The sequence below is a fragment of the Gobius niger genome (genome assembly GCF_951799975.1).
Source record: "Gobius niger genome assembly, chromosome: 13".
NCBI lineage: Eukaryota > Metazoa > Chordata > Actinopteri > Gobiiformes > Gobiidae > Gobius > Gobius niger.
The window spans coordinates 3,709,632-3,735,419 of record NC_136864.1 but is presented as its reverse complement, the minus strand read 5'-3'; the positions used below and the strand labels follow the sequence as shown (position 1 = coordinate 3,735,419).

Genomic DNA, 25,788 nt, shown 5'->3' with positions numbered 1-25,788 from the left:
AAAATAAGGACGACATTTTATCCATACGTTTTACATGTGGAAATGTTTATGATCATACGAGAGAGAAAACTTTTTAAAAAACCTTTAGAAAACTGTGGGAATGTTGTGGTAATAGTTTGAGCAGTGACGTCATTCAGATTCTGATGTGGCAAAATCCTGGAGGGCCTGAGAACTCGTTTGTTACTGCGGGTCTTTTGTTTACCCTAAACTTGATCAGTTCACTCGTTCTTGAAGACGTAAAACCAAAACAACTGGACTTGCATTGAGAAAGTCATCAGTGATTGTTCAATACGGACGTTTTTACCTTTTGACCTGGAACTCTTTCTTTTGGTCAATTCTAAAATCTGTGGCAAGTGTTGTTTTCAGATTTCCACACAGCTCTTCATCTGTTCTGTATCGATCCACTGCAAATACTGTATATGTCATCATAATGGTAAAACAAAGGATGGGGGCATTAGTTTCAGAGGCCGACCGATATGGGTTTTTCTAATACGTTAATTGGCCGTTGCCGATTTGCTCGGCCAATATTTTCTGATTTTTTCCGATGTCTGATCTATAATCCTGTAAAAACAAGTACATGGTCGCCCCAAGAACTGGACGATTTCACTGTTTTACTTTGTGCGAAGGGCCCGACCGATATTATCGGCCGATATCTCCGGGACCGAAAGTAATAGTGACTTCCTGTTTTCAGCAGAGCTCAGTCAGTGCTTTAAAATGATCTTTCCACAACTTCCTGGGCCTCAGGGGAGCGGAGAAACATCGCGGTGAAAACTGTTTGTCACCTATTTTACATGTTTTAGTTTATAAACCTTTGTGTATAATTTTGGAACCATAAGAGACAGAGATTTACCGTTTTTTGTTTTGGAATCTACCGATTTTTGTCTTTCAAACAAGCTCCCTCTCGAGTAACTATTATAGTACATTACATAATTATACAGCGCCCCCTGCTGTCACAGTTCAACACCGACATGTTTAGAAGCTTCAGGATTATAGACAGTTCTAATAATATCAGTGCTGCACACCGGCATCGGCCAATCACAATACCCCATAATGGTTTAGTTTAGTTTAGTTTATTGAAAGCACAGTGTGCAGTTACATTAAAAAGATGGTTGCCGTGTTTAGCACTATGCTAATCTCCGTCTGTAATCCCCACATCGGTCGACTTTACTTTAGGCTATTTGAGAGATTTTAAAAAACGATATCAAATTAAACTACTTAAAATATCGGCCTTTATATCGGCTATCGGCCACGCCAACCCCTTCATATCGGTATCGGACCCAGAATCAATCATAGTTTCTGTCGTTAGCATTAGCATATTGTTACGAGCCGCGGCATTTTGCGCGGCGATCAAAAATACACTAGTGGAAGTTAAAACTAACTCAGCGATTGAATTCTCCAGATTCTGCGCTTCAAAGTGACCTGAGCCGGTCCACGTCCACGGAGGTTTAGTGAAACTTGTGTTTAACAAACCTGAAGCTAACCAGTTTTCATTGCGATGTTTCTCACCTCCCCTAAGGCCTGGGGAGTTGTGTGAGGACTCGTTTTAAAGCCCTGACTGCTCTTTCCAAGGGAGGTCTCAATCATTTTCGGTCCCAGAAATATCGGCTTTCTTCAGCGCTACATCAGCCGATAGCTGAAATCCCCAAATATCGGCCCGGCCTCTAATTAGTTTCAGAGACAAGACCTGTCCCTCCTTCACAGCCCAGAGAAGAGTCTTTGTGCAAAATGGCGTGGGGTTGGTGCACCTGCTCCCATTGAAAATAATGGAGGCCTAATGTTTGGTGCGTTCAGTGCGTTCTGTTAGTTCATTGAAAGTTGAAACGGCTCCTATTCCGTGGGATTGGTCTCTATCACCCTCTCCGCGCAGAGCAGCGGTAACGGCTTGTCCTCCGCGTGAACGATCATGTGACTCTTCACTTGGCACTTCCGTAAAAACCTCTTCTCGCAGATGGGGCAGCTGAAAGGCTTGTCGCCCACGTGGATCAGCATGTGGGAGTTCAGGTGAGTCTGACGCGAGAAGGACTTCTCACAGAACGGGCAGCTGAACGGCTTGAGGCCCGAGTGCGTGGAGATGTGCGACTTCAGGTGGTCCTGCCGCGAGAAGGCTTTGCCGCACACCGGGCAGCCGAACGGTTTCTCCTTGCTGTGGACGGGCAGGTGCTGGTGGAGGAGGGTGTTGTCGGCGAACTCCTGGCCGCATTCGGAGCAGGCGAACGGCCCCTCCCCCGCGTGGCTGATCATGTGCACCTTCAGGTGGTTGGAGCGCGAGAAGCACTTGTTGCAGACGGGACAGCTGAAAGGTCTCTCGCCCGTGTGCACCCGGGTGTGGGACTTCAGCGTGCTCCGGTCCGTGAAGGTCTTGTCACAGAGCGAGCAGCTGAAAGGCCGCTCGCCCGTGTGGATCCTCATGTGCGTCTTGAGGTTGGTCTCCTGCGTGAACGTCTTGGCGCAGAGCACGCAGCTGTACGGTTTCTCCCCCGTGTGCGTGAGCAGGTGGCGCCTCACGGTGGCCATGTACTGAAACGCCTTCCCGCACTCGGGGCACTTGTGCGGTCGCGCCTGGCCTCTCTTCTTCACCGCCGGAGGAGCCTCGAAGTCTTTGTTGGGCGACGGGCTGCACTCCGGCTCCATGAACTCACTTTCTTTCAGTGGACTCATGGTTAAACAGGAGTCGTAATAATCCGTGTCCAAGGAGTCGTCCAGTTCACGATCTCCCTCAGACTCCGGAGGCTTCTCTGAACGAGCGTCTTCTCCCTCCTCTTCCTCGTTCTCTTCTGTTTTGACGATGACCCGGATGAAAGGGCACTCCGGCGCCTTCTCCTGTCGGAGTCCCAGCTCCTCCGGTTCTTCTTTGATACAGATCACACTGGGCCCGGGGTCACTTACTGCAGTCTGGACGCCTGCAAGAAAACACAGATAAGAACATGGGCACGGCCAGGGTGTTACACTGTTACAGGTTTTAGATTTGGGTAAAGGGACTACAGATGAAAATTAGCCATTGTGGCTAACTCTGGCATATTTACATGTGGACTTTGAGGACTCATGTTAATTAATATGCACTGTCCCATCTTAAATAAAAAAATAAAAAAATAAAAAAATAAAAAAAGCTGACCTGGAGAAAATGCACTCGATTAAGGCAGGGGTTAGGAGATTAAGAAAAGAAGAATTGAGATGAGGAGATTTGGTGTCATTATATCACTGACATTTTTGCTGTAGATTACGACATAAATATTTGAAAAATATGTATTGCAAGTTTTCTGTCAAGTCATATTTTCATTTGGGAATAAAAATGACAATAATGGATATGGATGGAGAAATGTGGGTACATTAGATTAAAGACATATTTTCTTTCAGTGGAGATTCAAGAGGTCTTATTTTTTATAATCTAAAAATCTGTGAAAATTCAAATTTTCCATCAACATTGAAATTTACTGTGTTGAGGAACATTTGGTGTTCGCAGGTAGTTATGTGGAGATTTTATCACCAGACTGAAAAAGGTTTTGGAAAATATTTGATTAAAGGGATATTTCAGGATTTTTCACATAGGGCCTCATTTCCTAGTTATCCAGTGTTGCTGATTTCTGGAGATATTTTTTTTTCTAATTCATGCAGTTCTTATATTTGAAGAGCTTAGTGGCGCTAGGCTAGTGCATTTCTATGGTATCAGCTAGCCTGCATTAAAAACAGTCTGACCCGCTCCACAGAGCACCTGAGGTAAATCACTTATAACACCAGACTAACCATATAAATGTCTGTGTCAATAAAGTAATTTCAACCATTTTGCATTTAAAATAACTTATATTTGAGCAGCATCAGCTTCGTGGTTGTATAAGCTACGCAGCGGCGCAGTGATCTGCTAGAAAATAGTCCCTCAAAACATTCATGTGATGCAAGGTCAGTTATATTCTAAAAAATATTCTATGGACACAGACATTTATATGGTTCGTCTGGTGTTATAAGTGATTTGCGTCAGCTGCTTTGTGGAGCGGGTCAGACTGTTTTTAATGCAGGCTAGCTGATACCATAGAAATGCACTAGCCTAGCACTAGCCTAGCGCCACGAAACTCTTCAAATATAAGAACTGCATGAATTACAAAAAAAAATATCTCCAGAAATCAGCAACAAAATCAGATAACTAGGAAATTAGGCCCTATGACAAAAATCCTGAAATATCCCTTTAAGATGATTATTTTGTTCAGTGTGAATTACATAAAACAGTTATAAGAGAAGTAAAATCTGACACCTGATGAACGGTGTCTCTGCTGCAGTTAATATTAATCATAGGTTTGTCACAATGAGACAGTATCGACTGGGTCCACAATGCCCCACACTACGGCTGTGCAATTAATCAAAATTCGATTACGAATTCAATTATTACACTAAACGATTATTAAATTAGCACAATCGAGAAAAAAAACATATATATCCTTTTTTTTTTTTTGCAAAGCAGACTTGCATTATTTCAGGCCGCTGGAATTATTTTCCCTTTGCATTTCATGTGCTGTGGCTCAAAAACAAACTAATTTAGTCGACTTATATTTATAATATTCATTATAATCATATTTAATCGTGGTCCTCGACTTCATGGAGCTGCTTCCACATGAACAAAGCTCAGACCTGTTAATTTGGCAGTGAATTTAAATGATCTGAGGCTCTTTCAGACGGTCAATAGAAGTTTGGATGATTTTAGTCTCTCCTTTTCATTTTTATTTAGTCTTATTTTAGTCGACTAAAATATCTGGACATTTTAGTCATAGTTTTAGTCTCATGAGAAAGTTTTAATTTAGTTTTAGTCCAATTTTAGTCGGCAAAAATATCACTTTGACTAAAATTAAGACTAAATATTTTAGTCGATGAAATTAACACTGGTTCATGTGACATTTATGGGACTGCGGATGGAAATTAGCCTTGAGCTAAATCCGGCATATTTACAGCACTAGTTCATTAATATGCACTGTCCCATTCAAATAAATTAATAAATGAAATGAATGAAATGACACTCTGGACACTCTGGACACTGTGGTGTGGCATCTCTCGACTGGCAGAGGCACCTCAGGGAGTCTCAATCTCTGCCAGGTCCATCAGACTGAAGGCCATTCTCCCTCTGCCGCCTCATTTTTGATATTGTTCTGTATATAAAAGTATTGTTTGGGAGTAACACTGTTCTAAAAGGAAGAGTTGACAATAGAACAGACCCGTGTGTTATGGCAAAATGGTAAATGAACTTATAAAAACTTATAAAGCGCTTTTCCACCTACATTAGGCACTCGAAGCGCTTTACAGCAAGGATCCACTCACCCATTCACCCTCTCGTTCATACACCAATGTACGCAGACACTGTTTTCACTAAAGCTGTGTTACCTCTGCGGTCCTGGTGTTTTCTCGTCAGGTCGACCACTCTGTAAGAAACAAACACAGCAGAGAATCAGTAAAGATTAACCTTACTCTCACCTGTGGTCATGACATCAGGGTTATGACCGAAAGGACCAGATCGACATGAGTTTGTGGGCATCTCTGCTCAGACGGCTGCCTCGGGACCCGGATCAAATGGATCGTCTGATATGTCACATTACTCTTGCTTGAGTCATTCCACAGTGAACACATTTGGAAGTGACAAACGCTTCATGCGACGTTTGCAAACGGATCAGAGTGTGATTACTTTAAACTTTAATTCACTAGTACGTTATCTTAATCAGAATCAGAGCAGTGTTTATTGCCATTGTTTGGAACAGGTTCACAAACGTATCGTGCAACATAGAACATATAACACAGAATTTAGATTAAAAAAAAGCTATAAAAACTTTAAAACGACAAGGCTATAAGGGCATGCATGTAGAAGATTAAAATACATAAATAAAAATGAAAGTAAAATATGATAAAGACACTGGGCTTTCTTTTTTTTTCAAATAAGGGAAACAAATTGAATGAAAACAAAATAAAAAAAGTTGGGCAAGAATCATTTATTTGAATTGAATCAACCAAGTCACTTCCTGTAATTCTGTCCCTGGAACAACAACATCAAAACTTGGATCAAAAGATGAACTTTTTCTTTCTTTTTTTCCGGTACTTGCTTTCGACACCTGTAGTGCCTAAACTTTGTTTCCCGATACCAGACTGGTGTCGTTTAATAGCACCCAGCCCTACTTTTGACTGAGTAAATATCTGCGCCCAGGAGGCATCTGAAACCACAGCGCGCTCCTCTCGATGTGGAGGAACAGCGGCTCCACTCAGAGCTCTTCAGCTAATTCACCAATATCTTCAAACAGGCCTGTGCTCCTTGTGTCATTATTCCACTGAATATCCAAAAACAGCCCTATTCTGTCACTGGAGACTCTGGAGGAAAGGTGGGAGAAATGTCTTGCACAAGGACACAATGGCAGCGTGCACAGATGCTGTAGCAGTGATACTTTCAGTTCTAAAAAGCCCCTTTCAATTCAGCTGGGACAGGTGGAGCAATAACAGAGTCCAAGAGGACATTTTAAAGCTAATGTTCAACAACAGGCAGTAGATGAACCATGACATGTAGCCCTACTGCGCATGTCTGATTTTGACGCTTGATTCGACTAGGAACAAATAATAACCGGGTTTGAGTGTCTTTAATGAACATGACACTGTCCTGGAGCGGTTTTGACCCGGAACAGGCCACAGACTCAGCAACGCCAGCCTTGTATATAGTCACAACAAGCCCCTGTCAGTGTCAATAGATGCCCGCACACCATTATTATTGGCCGCGCGCACTTTCCGCACCAGAACCCCGCAGCCTCGCGCCTCTGTCTGGACACTTTCCCCTAAATGTTGTAGGCTGTAGTGAAACCCCGTCCGAGAGTCCCACGGCGGACGCTGGTGATGCTCTTTGCGCTCGTCCCGTGGCTGACAAAGCGCTGACAATGGCACAATGGCGCAGCTGCAGCGTCCCGTCCCGGCTCGAGACTCACCTGTTGTCCACGTCCTTGTCCTCCCGCAGCTGCCGCTCCTTCTCCAGCGTCACCTCTGCCATGTCGCACTGCGCCCCGTCCGCCTTCAGGCACAGCTTCGAGGGGGATAGAGGGTCAGGTCTGTCCGGAGCTAACGCCGAACGCAGCAGCACAACACGGCGCTCTCTTCCGCTCTGAGCTCGGGCGCACTGCTGCCCTCTGGCGGACAGGCCGCGTGACGACGAGGCAGCTGTCGATACTTTTCCAATGTTTCTTTTTTACTCCACTACAGCTTTGGACTGGTTTGGTTTGAGCAACATTAAAACATGCAAACAGGTACATTTCATTAACCTTTCAGCGCATTTTCTCCAGTTCAGCTTTACCTGAATCTAAAACACTTTATTAACCTCTTACCACCCGCCTAAACCAAATGCATTCTGTCCTCTTTGGCTATTATATAGGCCTGTGTAACACCTCATTTGAAAGCTAAGACCCACAAAACTGATCTTTTTCTTCGCATTGCTGCTGTGTTGAGTCACCTTTTGTATGTTTTTTTTTTTTTTTTTTTGTGACATTTTTGTTTAGTTTTTGTCACATTTTTGTTGAGTTTTTGTCACATTTTTGTTGAGTTTTTGTCACATTTTTGTTGAGTTTTTGTCACATTTTTGTTGAATTTTTGTCATTTTTTGTTGAGTTTTTGTCACATTTTTGTCAAATTTTTGTTGAGTTTTTGTGACATTTTTGTTGAGTTTTTGTCAAATTTTTGTTGATTTTTTGTCAAATTTTTGTTGCGTTTACATCCTTGTTTTCTTCTCATTTTTTGTGGCTGTTTTGGTGCTTTTTTCCCAAGAAGGTTTTTGATTAGGGTAAAGCCAAACTGGAGAAAATGGGATCCATTCAGGTGGGAGTTAAGAGGTTAAAAGGATAATTCAGGATTTTTGACAAAGAGCCTCATTTGCTAGTTATCCAGAGTGTTGTTGATTTCTTTAATTCCTGCAGTCCTTATAGTTGAAGAGTTTAGTGGTGCTAGGCTAGTGCATGTCTATGTCTATATTTGCTTAAATTTAGTGTTTGTTTTATAATAAGGGGGGTGAGCGCGAGACAAATTTCGGGGGTCGCCAGATCATTTAGATAAAATATACATATTTTCAGCATATATCTAATGTTTTATTGTAGCATGTGTTTGCTATTTTACCAGAGTGCCATTATTTGTTTGTAGTTTGATGAATGATATTTTAGCCATTTGTTGTTTTTTTCTTTGTTTTTTAAGAATTATATAGGCTAATGTTCCTATATCTCACAGTGTGATCCGGGCGGGGCCTTTACCTGTTATAATGAGGGTCGTGGCTCCAAAAGGTTGAGAACCACTGATCTAAATAATGAGGAGCACATCAGTAAGACATGCAGTATCTACGGTGTAGGGTGGGCCTGATCTCTCGTCAGGTCAGGCCAGCCCTACAGTCAGCCCACCGGGAAAACGTCCTATTCCTGATGGCCAGTACAGCCCTGGTCCTAGCCCTCAATTCAATACACTTACACTATTGGTCACTGAAAAATCACCATAAGACACGTTCCCATGTGATCAACAAAGAATTCCATTAGGCCTTAAATAATGTTTGCTACACGAGTGCAGCACGTTCTCCAATGTCCATAACAAGACAGTAATAATGTAGTAACTGTCTTGTTCATTACATTCTTGTCTGATTAGAGCTGTTGTCTAGTCCTGTCCTGTGTTGTTGCTGCCCTCTGGAGTCCAGTCTCTCTCATTACATGTTATTTCAGGTCAGGACGCACCTGGACTGGACACGAATCATCAAAAACAACAAAGGCATAACAAAAAACATCACCACCAAAGCTTTGAAAACATGGTAAAACGCAGAGAACTTTTCTTTTGTTTATTCTTTCAATGAAAATAAAAGAGGATTTATCAAACACATTATTTCCTTTAAGTGCAGTTGTTACAATGATCACAATGTCACTGTGCAAGATGCATAAGGAAACAACAAGCCCACGTGAGCGGAGCAGACAGAGAGCGTCCCTTTGTCCTGTGGTTTTCAGAATGAGTCGCTTTTCTCAGATGCAGCAGGAGCGAGTGTTTGTTTTCAGGAAGTATAGGAGGATGGAAGGGCATCTGATGAAGGAAAACACGGGTAATGGTTTTGATGGTCATCGTCACTGGATTGTTGCACAAGTACAAGTCACATTCATTTCGTCTTCTCGTTACAAAAACGCTTCAAAGCTTCTTCCGGCAAGACATGAGGTTGTAACGAAACGGATCATTTAGAGGGTCTGGTCTTTGTGTGTGCCCTCAGTCACGCAAAAAGACCAAAGATGTTGTTAGCATTTGGCCTCTCCCAATGTATTCCTATGGCTCCAAACGGGGGTGAAGTTAGAAACCACCAAGCTCTTCCATGGGCACAAAGACCAGACACCAACTCGTCTAAGCTCAGGTGAGAACATGTCTCAGTACGGAAGAACCATGAACTATTCCTTTAAGGCTTGTTTTATTTTATTATGATTATCATTGTTTTTTGGGGGGTTTTTTCAACAAAATTTATTGAACATTTTTGTATTTTACATTTTACAAAATGTCATTTCTGAACTGTTAGATGACAGGAACACCCACTAACCCACCCCCCACAATCCCCAAGCTGAGCACAACTGTGTTGTTCTTACAGGCTTATGATTGTACCAATACATCACTTAAAAAAAAAAAGAAAAAAAGGTATATAAGTGAAATTAAAAAAGGGAATCCAGTGACAAAGCATATCCGTACAAGCTTGCTTTTCAGTCAACAGAAAACGAGGTAATTTCCTTAAAATATTGAAGTAAGGGGTTCCAGTTTTGATAAAAGGTGTCTGTACTGCCCCCCAACGAGAATTTGATTTTTTCTAACTTTAAGAAGAAATTATCATTGTTTTTTTTTTACATTATGATTAGCACAGAAGGACCAAAAACGGCTCATCTGAAAGCTTGAAATATCTAGTTTCCAACACAAAAGATGGCAAGTCTTATTTTATTTATTTGTTTTATTTATTTAGTAGCATTGGGCTAATTTCCATCCGTCGTCCCCCTTGTGCACTCTCAAACACTCTCTTACATACTGGCCTATTGTACATGTTTTTAGTGGTAGGGGAGACCGGAGTACCCGGAGGAAACCTACGCAGACACGGGGAGAACATGCAAACTCCACAGAAAGGCCCCATCCTGGTGGGAAGCACAACCGCTAACCGCTGTGCTACCCCCCCACCAGCAGATGGCCCCCTAGGCGAGGGCCGGAAGTGGTGTCCTGTGAGGAGGGGGAGGTGAGGCGCTCGTCAGGTTAGCTCGCGGTTTCGAAGTTTATGGAGAAAGATGGAAGTATTTCTACGTCTTCGAAATGTGAGGAAAATCCGCCATTTTGTTTTAACCGAATGTCTTGCTAGAAGCACCTTTAAAGCGTTAGGTACAAGTCTTGGTCAGACCGGTTTCAGTCTGTGTTTTATCTTTGTTCAGACCTGGTTTAGTTCTTATTCGGTCCTAATTCCGTGCTAGCCTGGCCAGACACACAACCTTTAGCCAAGTGTCACATAAATGGCACATAAATACACTGCTTGGCCCAGAAAAAAGGCCGTGCATAAAGATAACAAGCACTTTTCTTCATCCCACAATGGGAAAATTGCGCTGTTGTCAAGTACATTGCAAAAAGTAATCTAGATAATAAGCACAATCTTCTAAGCAAATGTGTTTGGGATTTGAAGGAAAAGTGTGTGGTCTGACTGGCCAGGCTAGAGTCTAGTTCAGTCCTGGTTTGTTCAGACCCGGTTCAGTCCTGGTTTGGTCCGGTTGCGGCTCCGGAGCGGCGGGTCTCTGAAGTCCTGGTCGCTGAGCTCCGACTCTGACATCATGAGGCTGGAGTTGTGCTCGGTGCTGCGGTGCTTCAGGCCTGGACAAACCACAGGAGGATTTTATTTGCAGTTTATGTCTCTGTTAAGTTTAAACCTTTTGAGAGGAGACGGTAAAATGAGGCGCGAAACTAAAACCAGACTCATGTCAGAGCCCCCTGTCCCTGCAGGCGCTCAGACTCACTGAATTTGGGCCGCAGCTCCACTCGCTCCTGCTCGTCCACATTATCCAGGATCGTGTATCGGGTCTTTCTCCGGACTTTACTCTGTCTTTTCCTGAAACAGAGGAGAAATGAGTCAGGACTAAACCAGGTCTAAAACAAGTCAAACCAGGTCTAAGACAAGTCAAACCAGGTCTAAGACAAGTCAAACCAGGTCTAAGACAAGTCAAACCAGGTCTAAGACAAGTCAAACCAGGTCTAAGACAAGTCAAACCAGGTCTAAGACAAGTCAAACCAGGTCTAAGACAAGTCAAACCAGGTCTAAGACAAGTCAAACCAGGTCTAAGACAAGTCAAACCAGATCTAAAACAAATCAAACCTGGTCTAAGACAAGTCAAACCAGGACTAAAACAAGTCAAACCTGGTCTAAGACAAGTCAAACCTGGTCTAAAACAAGTCAAACCAGATCTAAAACAAGTCAAACCAGGTCTAAAACAAGTCAAACCAGATCTAAAACAAGTCAAACCTGGTCTAAAACAAGACAAACCAGATCTAAAACAAGTCAAACCAGGTCTACAACAAGTCAAACCTGGTCTAAAACAGGTCAAACCTGGTCTAAAACAAGTCAAACCTGGTCTAAAAAAGGTCAAACCTGGTCTAAGACAAGTCAAACCTGGTCTAAAACAGGTCAAACCTGGTCTAAGACAAGTCAAACCTGGTCTAAAACAAGTCAAACCTGGTCTAAGACAAGTCAAGCCTGGTCTAAAACAAGTCAAACCTGGTCTAAACCAAGTCAAACCAGGTCTAAAACAAGTCAAACCTGGTCTAAAACAAGACAAACCTGGTCTAAAACAAGTCAGAAACCTGCTCTAAGCCAGTCTGAACAAAGGTCAGAACTAAACCAGGCATAGGTCCAAACCAGGGCTAAAGGACTGACCTCCGGCAGCAGCACATGAAGGTCCAGGCTGCACTGAGGATGAGGATGACGAGGATGAAGCCGCTCAGGATCACGTACAGCACTCTCCACTCTGAAAACACCACAGGGTCAAACTACATCATGTTGTACTACACTGTACTACATCCTTTATCTACACTGCTCAAATTAGTTTAATATGCAATAAGTGAACAAGTACAAATCCTGCCCCTCCCTATCCTGGCCACAGGGGGCAGCAGACTCACCACAGTTGCTCTGTCCGTCTCCGAGGTAGGTCCGGAGCAGGTTCTCGGTCCAGAACGGGTCACAGAGACACAGCCTGGAGACGGGGTCACACTGGCCTCGCCCCGAACACTGCAGCTGGCACACTGTACGTACACATACATGCAGACGACGCCTGTAACGCCTTTAACTACATCAGATATCCTGCATAGACTATACAGGCCATTTTTAATACTCAAATTCTATATTTATTTTAATGCCACAAACGCAGAAAAAAGCGGCGCATATTGTGTTGCTTAAGATTTGCAAACATTGCATCAAACAGAGGAAAGAGAATAGAACAAAACAGGAAACAAGCCCCAACTTCACACGTAGCTTCATTAATAACAGCGGCTTACACTTGTATTGCACTTTACAAGCCTGTGTCACAAGTTCCCCAAAATACTACATAGTCATTATTCATTCACTCCACACTCGGGGGTCGTAAGCTGTTGAAGCCACAGCCGTCCTGGGGCAGACTGTCCATTTACCACGTGGCTATATAATCGTGGCTATATAATGCATTGTTCATATCCTGAGCTGTTATTTTGTCAGCGCCCTCTGCTGGAACTCTTTCCTTTTTTTTTAATTTAATGCCCCCTAGTGGCTAGAATGAACATTCTGGTTATTCTTTAAAAAATCATAACTCCGCACAGGAACGGGCTGGAGACCTTTTTTTTGCAAACTCTGTAATTTGTGCTCTACAGGACATGGGCCAGATTAAATCACGTATGTTCGACACCCCTGTTTTAGACCACAATCTCGGTATTATTATCGATTATTTATACAATAAAAAACATTGAGCAATGTCATAATTTTCCAATAAATTTAAATTTAATGCCAGTTTGAATCCAAGTTAATGCTTTTTAATAACGTTCAACATTTTTTTCCCCCTAATTTTTTTTCAAGAACATTTTCCCTATTTCCATCAAAAAAATGTTTCCCAATTTATTCGCTTATTTTTCCCCCATTTTTTTCATCATTTTTGCCACAACAACTCTTGACACCATAGATGAACCCAATATTGTAAAGAAACAGATCTTCCACACATTATTGTTCTGTTTTTTGGTTCTAGACGACAAATATCTTAGTATCTGAAATTAACACTTAGGCTTTAAAGAGGGGGTATTATGCTGTTTTCAATCCCATAGCACCAGTCTATATCACACTACAATGATGACGAAACCTTCTGTTGGTCTGTAAATGCAGTAAATTAGAATAACTGCCTTGTATAAAATTGCTCTCTCAAAATGGCTGTAGTGAATGTCTTGAAATAGGCCTCTGTCTCTTTAAGAACCTCTGAGCCTTTCCGACACGCCCCCTCCACACGCTGTCTGTGGCATCAGTGGGGAGGGGGTTCTGCTGAGGAGCAGTGGTCGGTTACTCGGCTGGTGACGAAAGCTCAGAGGCGTCTCCAGGAGGTGGGGGCGTTCCTAGGAGGACTCAGGCAAACCTATCCCTAAAATGGCTGCCATCAGAGTTTTTACAGATTACTCAAAAATACGTGAATGTGCCAAGGCAACACTTCAGGAATGATTTTAATGAGGGAATGACATAATAACATGATGTAGAGCTTGAAAAAGTCCATTTTGCATAATACCCCACCTTTAAATCCCGTTGAAGTCCACAAAAAACAAGTCGCTAGCACGCTCTAATATTAGGTTGTAGCATCTTTAGCTTTGATGGAGACAGACTTTCACTGTGGCGTTGTTTCAATAAGCTTCTGAAAGGTCAAAAGATCCAGTGATACATTCATTTTTCACCAGGATCTTGCATTGATGATGGGAGAGTGTGACCACTGACCACAGCACAAAACCCTCTCTAATCAGCAGATGTGAGTTTGTTTCTCACCCACAGTGTCCACGCGCAGCACTCTGAACAGCAGGTACTCCGTCCTGTCCCTCAGAAGGTGGTTCTTGAGGAGCGACACCACGGAGGAGCCCGGGACCGGCCCGGAGGAGGAGCGGACCGAGAACCGCAGCACTGTACTGGGATCATCGTGGAGCGTGTTAGTGACGAGCTGAGAAACGTGACCACAGGAGCCGGCGTGTGGGAGTACCTAAGCGGGGCGTGTCCGGAGAGTCCTCGCAGTCGGATGTCGGACGGGGGCACGTGGAGCAGGGCTGAGAGCTGACTGACCACGGTGTCCCTCTGGGAGACACTGACCTGTGGAGACAACGAGCCAGTCAGGAGCAAGAAGAAAGGAGAACCTTGCTGGAGAGGCCACGCCCACACAGTCACATGACTTCTCAATGGGGTAAATCCATTAATCCATGTGTGAGAATGAGGTCCCGGGTTTGATCCTCAGGGGGACGGGGCCTTTCTGTGGGTTTGCATGTTCTCCCCTGTCTGTTTTCCCTTCCCACTAAACATGGTGGTGGTCAAGGGGACCGTTGGCGCAGATATACAGTCGCGTTTCTGTCCTGTCTGCCCCAGGGGACGTACGTATCTTACCACTATCGTGTGTGGAGTGCATAAAGTACATACCCCTACACCAGGGGTAGGCAACGTCAGGCCCGGGAGCCAAATCCGGCCCTCCATTATGAAGCCTCTGGCCCTCAAGATGATTTTCAGGAATATTATTACCCAAATCAGAGATCAAACACCTGTTAAAAACCTCTTACCCCCCACTCTAACCAAGCGCATTATCTCCATCTCGGCTTTACTCAAATCTAAAAGCTTCTCGACTGGAGAGCTTGGCCAGTGTAACACCACATTTGAAAGCTGAGACCTGCAAAACTGATCGTAACTTTTTTGTTGCATTGTCGCAGCGGATTGTCATGTTTTGGTAAATTTTTCATTGCATTTTTGTTACTTTTTTGTTGCATTTCATCCTCGTTATTTTGACGCTTTATTCAAGAAGCTTTTAGATTTGAGTAAAGCTGAATTGGAGAAAATGTGCTTGGTTCAGGTGGGGGTTAAGAAGTTCAAATGCTCTTGAAATGTGAAAAACACTGTCAATCCCCTTAACATTTCTGAAAACCATTTAGGTCAGTGTTTTTCAACCACTGTGCCGTGGCACACTAGTGTGCCGTGAGATATTGTCTGGTGTGCCTTGGGAAATTATCCCATTTCACCTAGTTGTTTTTTTTTAAAACAAATTCATTTTCATCCGCAAATAATGTACTGTTTTCGAGTGTCTGTGCTGTCTAGTGATCGGCAGAGTAACCATGTAATTCTCTTCCATATCAGAGCCCATTTCTATGAGACAAGAGAATTATTGATGCATGAAGGCGGCAGGTGGCGGTGACAGTGGCATTGTGGCGAGCGAGACAATACAGTGTTCCTATTCATGACACTTTGATGAGAACTGAATACAGGCTATCATTTTTTTAAATCATTTTTATCATTTATCATTCTGCTGGTAGTGTGCCTCGTGATTTTTTCAAAAAAAATGTGCCTTGGCTCAAAAAAGGTTGAAAAACACTGATTTAGGTCATACATGTTGTGCAACAGTGTTATTTGTAGAAAGTGATGCTTTACTTCTAGCGACAGTTGGAGGGTCCGGCCCAACTTTTAGTTAAGACCATGTATAATTTGGGAGTTGGGCATCAAAGTATTGTGATATATTGTAATACAATATTTTGTCCGAGCCCTGGAAACCAATCTTAGCTGATCAAGGTCATTATAACGACAGGGGCAGATGATGCACTTCACCCTTCAGCCTCATCATGCACAATACTCCTCCAGCGAGGTCCTCCTGACCAGGGTCAGAGCTGGTCCTGCTCCTGACAGGTTCATCCCGGACGCTTAAGAATGGGTCATCTGCAGAACAATGATCAAACTCACCTGAGAGACCGACACCTGCATCTCCAGCTCCACCTCCTCAGCTCCGCCCGGCTCTACAGGAGACAACAACACACGGTCACCTCACCAGGGCATTATTTTACTTCCTCATTACCCGAATCATAACTCAAACTCACAATAATACCTCTGCTTTATGAACCATGTGGACGTCTTTTAACATTCTGCGCTGTTTTTGAGCTGTGTAATGTTTAATACAAAAATACCACCATTATGTAACTTGTGTGAGTATAGAAGATGGATTGAACAGGTCGCTATTAAATATTGAATATTAGTTACGTTGACGAGATGAGACAAAAATGGGAGAAAATGGTTTGTCAGACTCAGATGAAAACCTTGTCTTTGCGTTTTGTTTTGTTTTTTATAATTATTATTACAAAACTAGACACTCTAATACACCGTATGTGTGTTTTCTGTAGCTCTCAAATCATGTAAAAAGTCACGATCTGGACATTTCATATATATTATTGCGTTTCTTTTCTCTTTTTTTTTAGTCTGAGGGGGCGTGGTGTTACGTAGTGAACAGCTGAAAACCCGACACTTCTCTCTCGCTCTCTGGAGCAGAGCGGCGTCCCATGTACAGATCGAAACGTTTCTCTGAGTTTTTAAATGGCTCAAATCGGTCCAAGGACGACTGAGAAACATCCTGTTAAAGTCTTCAATCTGAGAACCAGGCTGTTTAAATGCACACACAATGTTTTGTTATTATTTTTGTTAATGAAACTAACTAATACTAGAGTAAAACCTTTTGAGTTTTCGTCGACAAAAACTAGACTAAAGCCATCACATTTAGAAATGACTAAAAGCATTTTTGTCCAAAAGACTAAAACTAAGACTAGGACGGCTCCTCCTAAAAGCAACACTGTTATTGACAGGGAACAATGTTTAGTCTGGTGCCTCCACCTCCACCCACACATCACAGCAACACCATCTTAAAACATGTACATTCAAATACATGGAATTGTTTTATTTTAGCTTTCTGTGGGTAATATGTGCAGATACAGGCTCTGTTTATATTGTTTCAAAGACAGCACAGCAGCAGGCGGAGGATTTTGGGTTGTTAAGCCTGTGTTTGGAGTTACCTGGCAGGACCTGGACCGTGGCGCTGGCCGTCGCCGATCTGCCCTCAGCGTCCGCGACTCTGAGGTGGAACAGATACGAACCTTCCACCAGATTCACCAAGACCAGAGAGGAGCGAGTCTCTGAGCCAAACAAGACCTCCTGCAGGGGGAAAACAGGGCTGAAACACGGCTGAACCAGGGCTAAACCAGGACTGAACCAGGACTGAACCGGGTCTCACCCCGGCGGCTGGGCTCTGGGCGTCTCGTGTCCAGAGATAGCGCACTGTTTCGGGGTCAGTGTTCGTCGCTGAGCCCTGGAGGACCACGGAGCTGTTGGGGAGGGTCAGGGTGTAGCTTCCCCCGGCGTGAGCCACGGGAGCGGGGCCGAGGAGCGCTGAGGAGGAACCAGAGACTCAGTAATAATCAGTTATTGTTCTGGGACAGTATTTGAACTAATTAGACCAAATTAAGACTTAGGGCTAAGTTAAGAAGATCATTCAAATATGTTTAGATGATGTACCTGAGCGAGCGGAGGTGGCAGGAGGAGAGGAGCAGGGAGCAGAGGTGGGTCTGGACAATCTGTCAGCCTGGACTGGAGCAGACTGGACCGGAGCAGACTGGACTGAAGCAGACTGGACCGGAGCAGACTGGACTGGAGCAGACTGGACTGGAGCAGACTGGACCGGAGCAGACTGGACTGAAGCAGACTGAACAGGAGCAGACTGAACAGGAGTGGATAGGACCGGAGTGGATGGAGAAGGCCCCACCGGAGCTCTGACTGAGTCTGAAGAACAGATCAGTTCATCTTTATTGTCGTTGCACCAGTGATCAACAACATTGGGGTCTGATACCAATACCAATATGAAGGGGGTTGGCCGATATCCGATATATAGGACGATATTATAATATTTTAATTTGGTAAATATCCTATGGTTGAAAATGTATTATTATAGTAAAGTTTTCAATCATATCATATATAGAAATTAGTGGTGGGACAGGTCTGTAATTAATAAATCGCATGTTAATCGAAAACCAAACAGATTTTTTGCACCTAAATTATTCAATAATTAGATGAATTCAACAACAAATGTATTTATTGTTGTTAATCTGTATAGTTATTAAAGTAACAGAGGCAAAGTGCATTTATAGCTGTTTAGCTTTCAAGTGTTTAAGGAACTCTGCTACTCATGTAACTTGTAGAGTTCATTAAACAGTAATAATAATGCCATATTTATATAAAAGTAAAAAATATATAAAGCAGAAGGGCCATAGGTGTAAAAAATGTTGTAAACAGAAATCAAAGTGTCATTTCTTATCCTGACGAGGGTTATTGTGGCTCAGAGTGGGCGTGGCTGGAGCGTTTGTTTGAGGCTAATGCTAACATTAGCATCGAGGACGCCTCTGTGTTTGAGGCTAACGCTAACATTAGCATCGAGGACGTCTAGGCTAACGCCAACATTAGCATCGAGGACGTCTCTGTGTTTGAGGCTAACATTAGCATGGATTTAAAGGTAATATTTTAGCTTGGGACCACTCTTTTTGTGGTGTAGTAGTGTATTATTCTTATGAACGATACCGGCTGCGTCGTTGCTGTGAGTCGGTGCGTTGGTTTCATGAGTTGCTGTCGGCTCCACAGAGTGTCCTCCAGGCTCCGTCAGGGGGGAGGCTGTCAAACAAACACACTTCTGTCTGACTTCATAGAACCATAGTTACATCTGTAACTGTCTCAAAGTGTCCATCAGACGGTACACAGTAGAACACCTCTATCTCACGATGACAGTCATCTACAAGAGGGACAGGTATTGTTCACACCTGAAGTCGCAAAGGTCTTGTCAACTGAAGCAGGAAGTGATGTCAGCTTCGACCAAACGGGAAGTGATGCAATTTCCTGGTTTAGGCTTGAAATCATGGTGCGATTCGGTGAAACAGAACTTTGCGTCTGCACCTGTGGAAGGAGTAGAAAAGTTTAATTCATAGTCAGACTTACACTACTTAAACTAGAAACTGTATTGAGAACAGTCTGCAAAGCTTTTATTCAGAAGAGTTGTTGAGTATTTGGTCATTGGCGGAGCTCGAAGGGGGCCGGGGTTGCACTGACCCCCTCCCCAGGAATATCAACAAAGGATAAAAAGGCTACAAGGATCCTTAAATTGCGATCCTTAAATTTCGAAGTCCCCAGACCTCAAGCACCTACTCCACATTATCCAGTCTCCCTTGGCCTCCCTGATGAAACCTTTGGACTTGCAACTAACCCCCAACATCAGCCTTTCTGAATCAGATTTCCAGAGGTGGCCTGAGCCCTCCCTGACCACCCCTAAGGCCTGGACACTCCCCTGGCTGTCAGTTTCCAGAGAGCAGTTTTTTTTTTTACTTGAATGAGACGACACATGGTACACTGCGTTACTCACGTCGGCCTGTAGAGGACGCTGTGTCGGCTCCTCTTTGTACTTAGGTGTTGTGGGCGCGGTCTCGTTCGCCGCCTCTGATTGGTTGAACCCGTCTCTCTCCTTGATCTCGGATTGGTCGGTTGGCTCCTCGTTGCTCAGAGGGTACTCCATCTCCCTGAGGTCTGAGTTAAGATAAGATAATATAATAATATAATATCCATAAGATCACAGGGAATGTGCAAACAATTACGTAGTAAAAAAGAGGTATCTTATGTACAATAATACAGGAGTAAAAGACAATGAATAATAGGTTCAGAAGAGCTCCCCCTTGTGGAGAGTCTCAGGCTTAAGTTTCAGAGGCCTCTGAACTCTCGCACAGTAGGTATCAGCAGAGGCCATTAGGCAAGGCAGGCAACAGAAACAACCAAGAGAATACAGCCACTAGGGTTGTGCCGATGGACAATATCATTCGTCCATCGTGATGGACGAGCCACCATCGTGATGCCACGCCCCCTCGTGTCAGAAACACGCACTGGTCTTCTGTGGGCCTTGTAAACCTACAAACTTTGCAGGGATTGCATTTTAAATTAAATCACGGATATAACTAACATGCGCGCTAGTTTCAGTAGCGCAACGGCCTGCCAGAAGCCATGATGTGTTAGCCGTAAAGTAAAGACGCAGCGCTGCTCTATTTCTGACACGCGGGGCTCTCTCTTTCTCTCTGCAGCTCAAAGTTTAACAGCGCGTGGTTTTGCTTTGCTTTGCTTCGTACGGAAACTTAAACCGTTTGAAAATGGCTCTCACATCGGAGCTAGCAGAGCGCGCATGGGTTTGGATTATTATCTCACGAAGGACCGAGAGAAAGGCGCGGTGCAGGAGTTAAGAGGTTACGAGCTCACGGACCGGGCGGCGCGTGGAGCGGCTTCAAAAACGTAGCTACGACGCAAACTTATAAATATTGTCCCGTTCACCCACTGTTTCTTAAACATTGCGTTAAAATTTAGCAAATGCAAAAAATAAGCTCCGATTTACATTCGTGTTAGTGTGAGAAGAGCACTGGTATTGAGGAGTTGACGCTCTCAATAAGTCGTTCTCCTCTCACACTTTTACGCACGAGTTTTAACACATTTCTTTTGCAAAAGTCGTGTTCCGTGACTCTGTTCAGATCATGTTTAGTTTAGATCCATTTATCCTGCAATCTCACATTTTCCTAACATACATAGTAATATGCAGCATAAATATAGGCTATGTAAATGTCTTTTAAAAAATGAGAAATGGACGATATCATCACGATGTTTCACTGTAAACATTGTCAACGGCCAATTAAGGGGACATCACCCGACCCTAACAGCCACTGCAGCAGTAGTGACAGGAGAAGGAGAAGGAGAGGGAGAGAGAGAGAGAGAGAGAGAGAGAAAGAGAGAGTGAGCGTGTTGGGAATAAACACAGCTCTGACAAAATGTGGAGAGGTTCTGCTTCGTGCAGCAAAAAGGAAAGAAAATGAGGACAAAGAGGAGGAAGGAGAGCAAGACGGCAGCGAGTGTAATAAGTTACTGTAGTTGTAAGTCTCTGCTTTCTTTCAGCTGCCTTCATTGTTTGCCTTCAAATATCATCAACAAACTATCTACCTCAACTAAAAAAAATGCAAAATACCAAAGTACCACACACTTTTTTGACATGTTTGTACAACGGGGTAATAAAGTAGGACTGACCCTGGTCTTGAGTGTGATCTTACCTGGGTCTTCATAGTCCAGTTGTGATCTGAGCAGACCTAGATCTTTGAGCGCCTGCAGGTCTCCAGGAGCCTCCCCGGATTTATAGTCTCCCCAGTACTGTAGAGACAGAAACCTCGTCAAAACTAGGACTACAGCAGCTCCAAACCAGGTGTCACGGGCTCCTGACCAGGGCGGGGGGCAGGGCGGGGCTCCTCTGGATGAAGGCGAGGTGGGACTGGGCCCCGGCGCGTCTCTGGGGCCGACACTGCGCCCTCTGCTGGCAGGACACCACGTAGCAGCGGCCCTGGAAGAACCAGGCCACGTCGCCCCAGGGCACGTCACAGGCGGCCTCCACACAGCGCGGCAGAGAGGGCACACCGGGCACGCGCAACATACCCCCCACACGCCCCACCACAGCGGGGGGCAGCACCGAGGAGGGGAACGAGGGGCCCTGCCAACAGCGGGACTGCAGAGACACTGGGAGAGAGAGGAACACGTGTGGATGAGTGCATTTTTATTGTAAAGCATTTAACCTGTTAACCTTAACCGAGTACACTTTCTCCAGTTCGGCCGGCCTTACCAAATTGAAAAGTTATTTGACTCGAGAGCTATAGGCCAGTTCAATGTTTCATTTGAAAGCTAAGACCACTGTGACATAACAAACGCAGCCGCACTAGGTTCTTTTGGGACTCTTCGTCGGCAACATCATCATATCAATCATCACGAAAATGGATAAGATTTCTTTTCTGCACTTTGGACTAGTTAACGTCTTTGGTCCCCTTTAAACGGACCAGGGTTCGTTCCTGGCACGGATCCAATAGGTTTCGAGCGTCTCCTGAACAGCCACGGCTTCAAAGTGGAAAAAACTTCGCCAAACTTAAATGAAATTAAGAGACACATTAACCTCTTAACTCCCACCTGAACATGTTTTCTCCAAAAAAGCTTCTGCAAAACAGCAATAAAAAACGAGAAGAAAATGAGGATGTAAACACAAGGAAAAAACGCTTAAAAGTGACCAAAAAATACGACAAAAATGATAAAAACTCAACAAAAAAGTGACAAAACAGCAACAAAGAAATGACAAAAATCCAGCAAATAAGGGACAAAATTCCAGCAGAAAAAAATACAAAAAAATTCAACAAAAAAGTGACAAAAGAGCAGCAAAAAAGTAATAAAGTGACAAGGCACAATAAGTGACAAAAACACATAAGGGAAATAAAAAGTGACGACAATGGCAAAGAGGAGAGAATGCATTTGGTTTTGGCGGGTGGTAAGAGGTTAAAGAAGAGGAGGATCAAGACCAACAGTTTGTCCCTTGGACATAATAGAAACAAACAGCTCAGCAGACGACCCTTCATCCGCAGAACCTCTTCCTCCAGCGGCTCCGGTGAAGCTGAGGTTAAAGGGATATTTCAGGATTTTTGACATAGGGCCTCATTTCCTAGTTATCCAGAGTGTTGCTGATTTCTGGAGTGATTCATGCAGTTCTTATATTTGAAGAGTTTCGTGACGCTAGGCTAGTGCAAGGCTAGCACATTTCTATGGTATCAGCTAGCCTGCATTAAAAACAGTCTGACCCGCTCCACAGAGCACCTGAGGCAAATCACTTATAACACCAGACTAACCATATAAATGTCTGTGTCTATAGAGTAATTTTAACCATTTTGCATTTAAAATACCTTATATTTGAGCAGCATCTGCTTTGTGTATAAGCTATACAGTGGCGGAGTGATCTGCTAGAAAATAGTCCCTCAAAATGCGATCATTCATGTGATGCAGGTCAGTTATATTCCAAAAATTACTCTATCGACACAGACATTTATATGGTTAGTCTGGGGTTATAAGTGATTTGCCTCAGGTGCACTGTGGAGCGGGTCAGACTGTTTTTAATGCAGGCTAGCTGATACCATAGAAATGCGCTAGCCTAGCGCCACGAAACTCTCCAAATATAAGAACGGCAACACTCTAGATAACTAGGAAAATGAGGCCCTATGTCAAAAATCCTGAAATATCCCTTTAATGGTCAGTGGTTTAGCCTCTCACGATTCTTTTATTATCATAGTAAGCGTCAAATATTCATTTTAGTTTCATTTGTTGTGGTCATTTTTGTCCAGTGGAAGCCTCGATCGTCACACACGTGGATGTGTTTACAAAATATAGTTCTCTTTTGGTCCGGACCAAAAGACTTTTCTGGTCTGATTACGTCCTCCCCGGCCAGTGTTAATTTCGCCGACTATAATATTTAGTCTTAATTTTAGTCAAAGTGATATTTTTGACGACTAAAATTGGACTAAAACTAAATAAAAAGTTTCTCATGACACTAAAACTATGACTAAAATGTCCAGATATTTTAGTCGACTAAAATAAGACTAAATAAAAATGAAAAGGAGAGACTAAAATCATCCAAACTTCTATTGAGCGTCTGAAAGAGCCTCAGATCATTTGAATTTACTACCAAATGAACAGGTCTGAGCTTTATTCATGTGGGAGCAGCTCCATTAAGTCGAGGACCTTGATTAAATATGATTATAATGACTATTATAAATGCAAAGTCGACTAAATTAGTCTTCATTTTAGTCGACTAAAACTAGACTAAAATTGAAACGTTTTTTTGGACTAAATCTCGACTAAAATTAAATTACATTTTAGTCAAAAGACTAAAATTAAAATAAAATATGTTGTCAAAATTAACACTGTCCCCGGCTTAACCAAGCACATTCTCTCCGGTTCGACTTTACCCAAATCTAAAAGCTTCTTGAAAAAAGCATCAAAAGAGCGACAGAACAGAGCAAAACATGTGACACAAATGCAACAAAAAAAGTGATGAAAAAGCACCTAAAAAAAAAAACGCTGAAAAAGTGACAACATGAGGAAGAGTCTTAGCTCAGTATTGTAGGCCTTAGCTTTCAAATGAGGCGTTACACTGGCCTTTCAATAAAAATGTGCTTGGTTGAGGAGGGGGATGAGAGGTTAACCTGCCACTGACTTCCCGTGCTATGGGGTGGATTTAACACTGCCTTTACCGGTGAGTGGCACCGTTTAGCACAAATCCTCGTGAATCCTGACATCATTACCTTGGACACAGAGCAGCAGCAGCAGAAGCACCGACGGCCTCATGTTCCTCGTCTGAAACACAAAACATCTGAGTCATTATGGGCAGAAAACATGACAAAAAACAAACAAACACATGACTTGGTGAAAATCAATCAGTGTAAAGAGAAACTCCCACTCACGAGAGGATGAGCCACACTGCGTAATATTTCACCAGACACAGATGAGCATTTATTTCAATAGAGGTTTGTTGAGTGTGGCTTTAAGCGCGAGGCGTCGTGATTTCAGCACCACGTTGTGAACAGCGCCGTCAAACCCCGCCCACTAAGAAACAAACCCCATCAGCAATAAAACACAATATTCATTTCTTTTTTTTTTTTTCAATACAGGAGCTACAATGTCACCGTGAATGTCTTAGAAATGTATTACAATTCGATAAACTGTAATGAATACAGGATTCTCTATAGATTAAGCAACATCCCGAATCACGTGCAAAACTCACTCACTTTGACGCTTAAATTCAAACCATTTACGATTCAATCCATTATTCTGGACTCTATGTTTATATTCAACAGTAATAACTACTTATGTATTCATCGGCTGTATTTGATATTTTGAAATGAGATCCCAAGGCTAACATTTTAGACGATTGTTTTTGTATGTTAATGGCGACCGTTAGACAAAAACACAATGCAATACCGGAAATACAAAAGGTATACAATTAAAAGGTTCGGGTGGTTATACTGGAAATAGTCTATAGAGTCTGGGTAATGCAAATTAAGTTGATTCTGGGTGAAATAATTAGGATTTTGCTGATAATTTGCGTTTTACAAGAAAATAAAATGGCGCGGTTTTTCAGTTGAGTTTGGCGCTGATGACGTAGCACGCAAGGGACCCGTTAGTTTTCTGCCTCGAATGGCTCAAATCTGGGGTTATTTCCGATACAACCGAGGAGTGAATCATTCTGAGCTCCGACACGAACATTTAAAAGGCTGCGGTGAATGTGTAAAAACGATGTAAAGATGTGTTACTGGTCTGTAGAGGCTGCGCTGGGTCTCCTCGGGGGCCAGCCTCAGAGAAAAGCCCGGCGTTGGTCCATGAATCCCGGGGTACAGGTCTCTCCGCGTCAGGACCCGCGCGTTGGGCGGAGGGATGAGGGTTTTATGACCTAACAAAGGTCACTTCTAGCCGGCTGAAAATGTCATGATCACCGAAGCATCTGTCCAAAGCATCTCTCTCCCCTACTCCATCAGCCCGGGAGGAGAGAGCAACGCGGAGGGGACTTTCAAAATAAAACTACATCCTCCTCACGCCGCGTTAAGCTTTTATTTTACGCCTCGTTAAAGAATAAATAAATAGGTCCATAAATACTGGATCTATGCTGTGTTATATAGAAACTCTGCTGTCTATAAAAATATATTGTAATATAAATATGGCTTTGCTCAGTGATGGAGATAAGATAAGATAAGATGGTACTAAACAGAGGTAGTAAAGTAAATTTACCCAAGTATCGTACTTAACCCCTTAACTCCCACCTGAACCGAGCACATTTTCTCCAGTTTGGCTTTGCCCCAGTCCAAAAGCTTCTGGAAAAAAGCTGTGAAAAAAGCAACAAA

At 43.3% G+C, this 25,788-nt stretch overlaps 2 protein-coding genes across 2 annotated transcripts; both read right to left on the bottom strand.

Annotated features, from left to right (window-relative positions):
- Window positions 1-1,827: 1,827 nt before the first annotated feature.
- On the bottom strand, window positions 1,828-5,411 carry LOC306972759 (uncharacterized protein; the record flags this gene model as incomplete). The annotated part of the gene is made up of 2 exons (XM_079569465.1): window positions 5,362-5,411; window positions 1,828-2,900 (listed from the first exon to the last, which is right to left on the bottom strand). The coding sequence occupies exon 2, from the start codon at window positions 2,656-2,658 to the stop codon at window positions 1,828-1,830; it is 831 nt and encodes a 276-aa protein (XP_079425591.1). The 5' UTR covers window positions 2,659-2,900; window positions 5,362-5,411.
- Window positions 5,412-10,607: 5,196 nt separating this feature from the next.
- On the bottom strand, window positions 10,608-25,445 carry LOC306972973 (uncharacterized protein). The gene is made up of 17 exons (XM_079569741.1): window positions 25,204-25,445; window positions 24,196-24,247; window positions 21,309-21,598; window positions 21,142-21,238; window positions 19,428-19,588; window positions 18,832-18,964; window positions 18,596-18,685; window positions 17,540-17,803; window positions 17,259-17,413; window positions 17,041-17,179; window positions 15,944-15,996; window positions 14,214-14,320; window positions 14,006-14,142; window positions 12,139-12,261; window positions 11,897-11,987; window positions 10,983-11,074; window positions 10,608-10,839 (listed from the first exon to the last, which is right to left on the bottom strand). The coding sequence occupies exons 2-17, from the start codon at window positions 24,236-24,238 to the stop codon at window positions 10,709-10,711; spliced, it is 2,106 nt and encodes a 701-aa protein (XP_079425867.1). The 5' UTR covers window positions 24,239-24,247; window positions 25,204-25,445; the 3' UTR covers window positions 10,608-10,708.
- Between the last annotated feature and the right edge of the window lie 343 nt (window positions 25,446-25,788).

Bases quoted from the DNA above. Each gene is read 5' to 3' on its own strand.
- LOC306972973 (XM_079569741.1), bottom strand. From the start codon at position 24,238: ATGAGGCCGTCGGTGCTTCTGCTGCTGCTGCTCTGTGTCCAAG. The intron at 17,414-17,539 runs GTACATCATCTA...GTTCCTCCTCAG, and splicing joins TGCCACCTCCGCTCGCTCAG to CGCTCCTCGGCCCCGCTCCC. The intron at 11,075-11,896 runs GTCAGTCCTTTA...CCTCTGTTTCAG, and splicing joins TTCATGTGCTGCTGCCGGAG to GAAAAGACAGAGTAAAGTCC.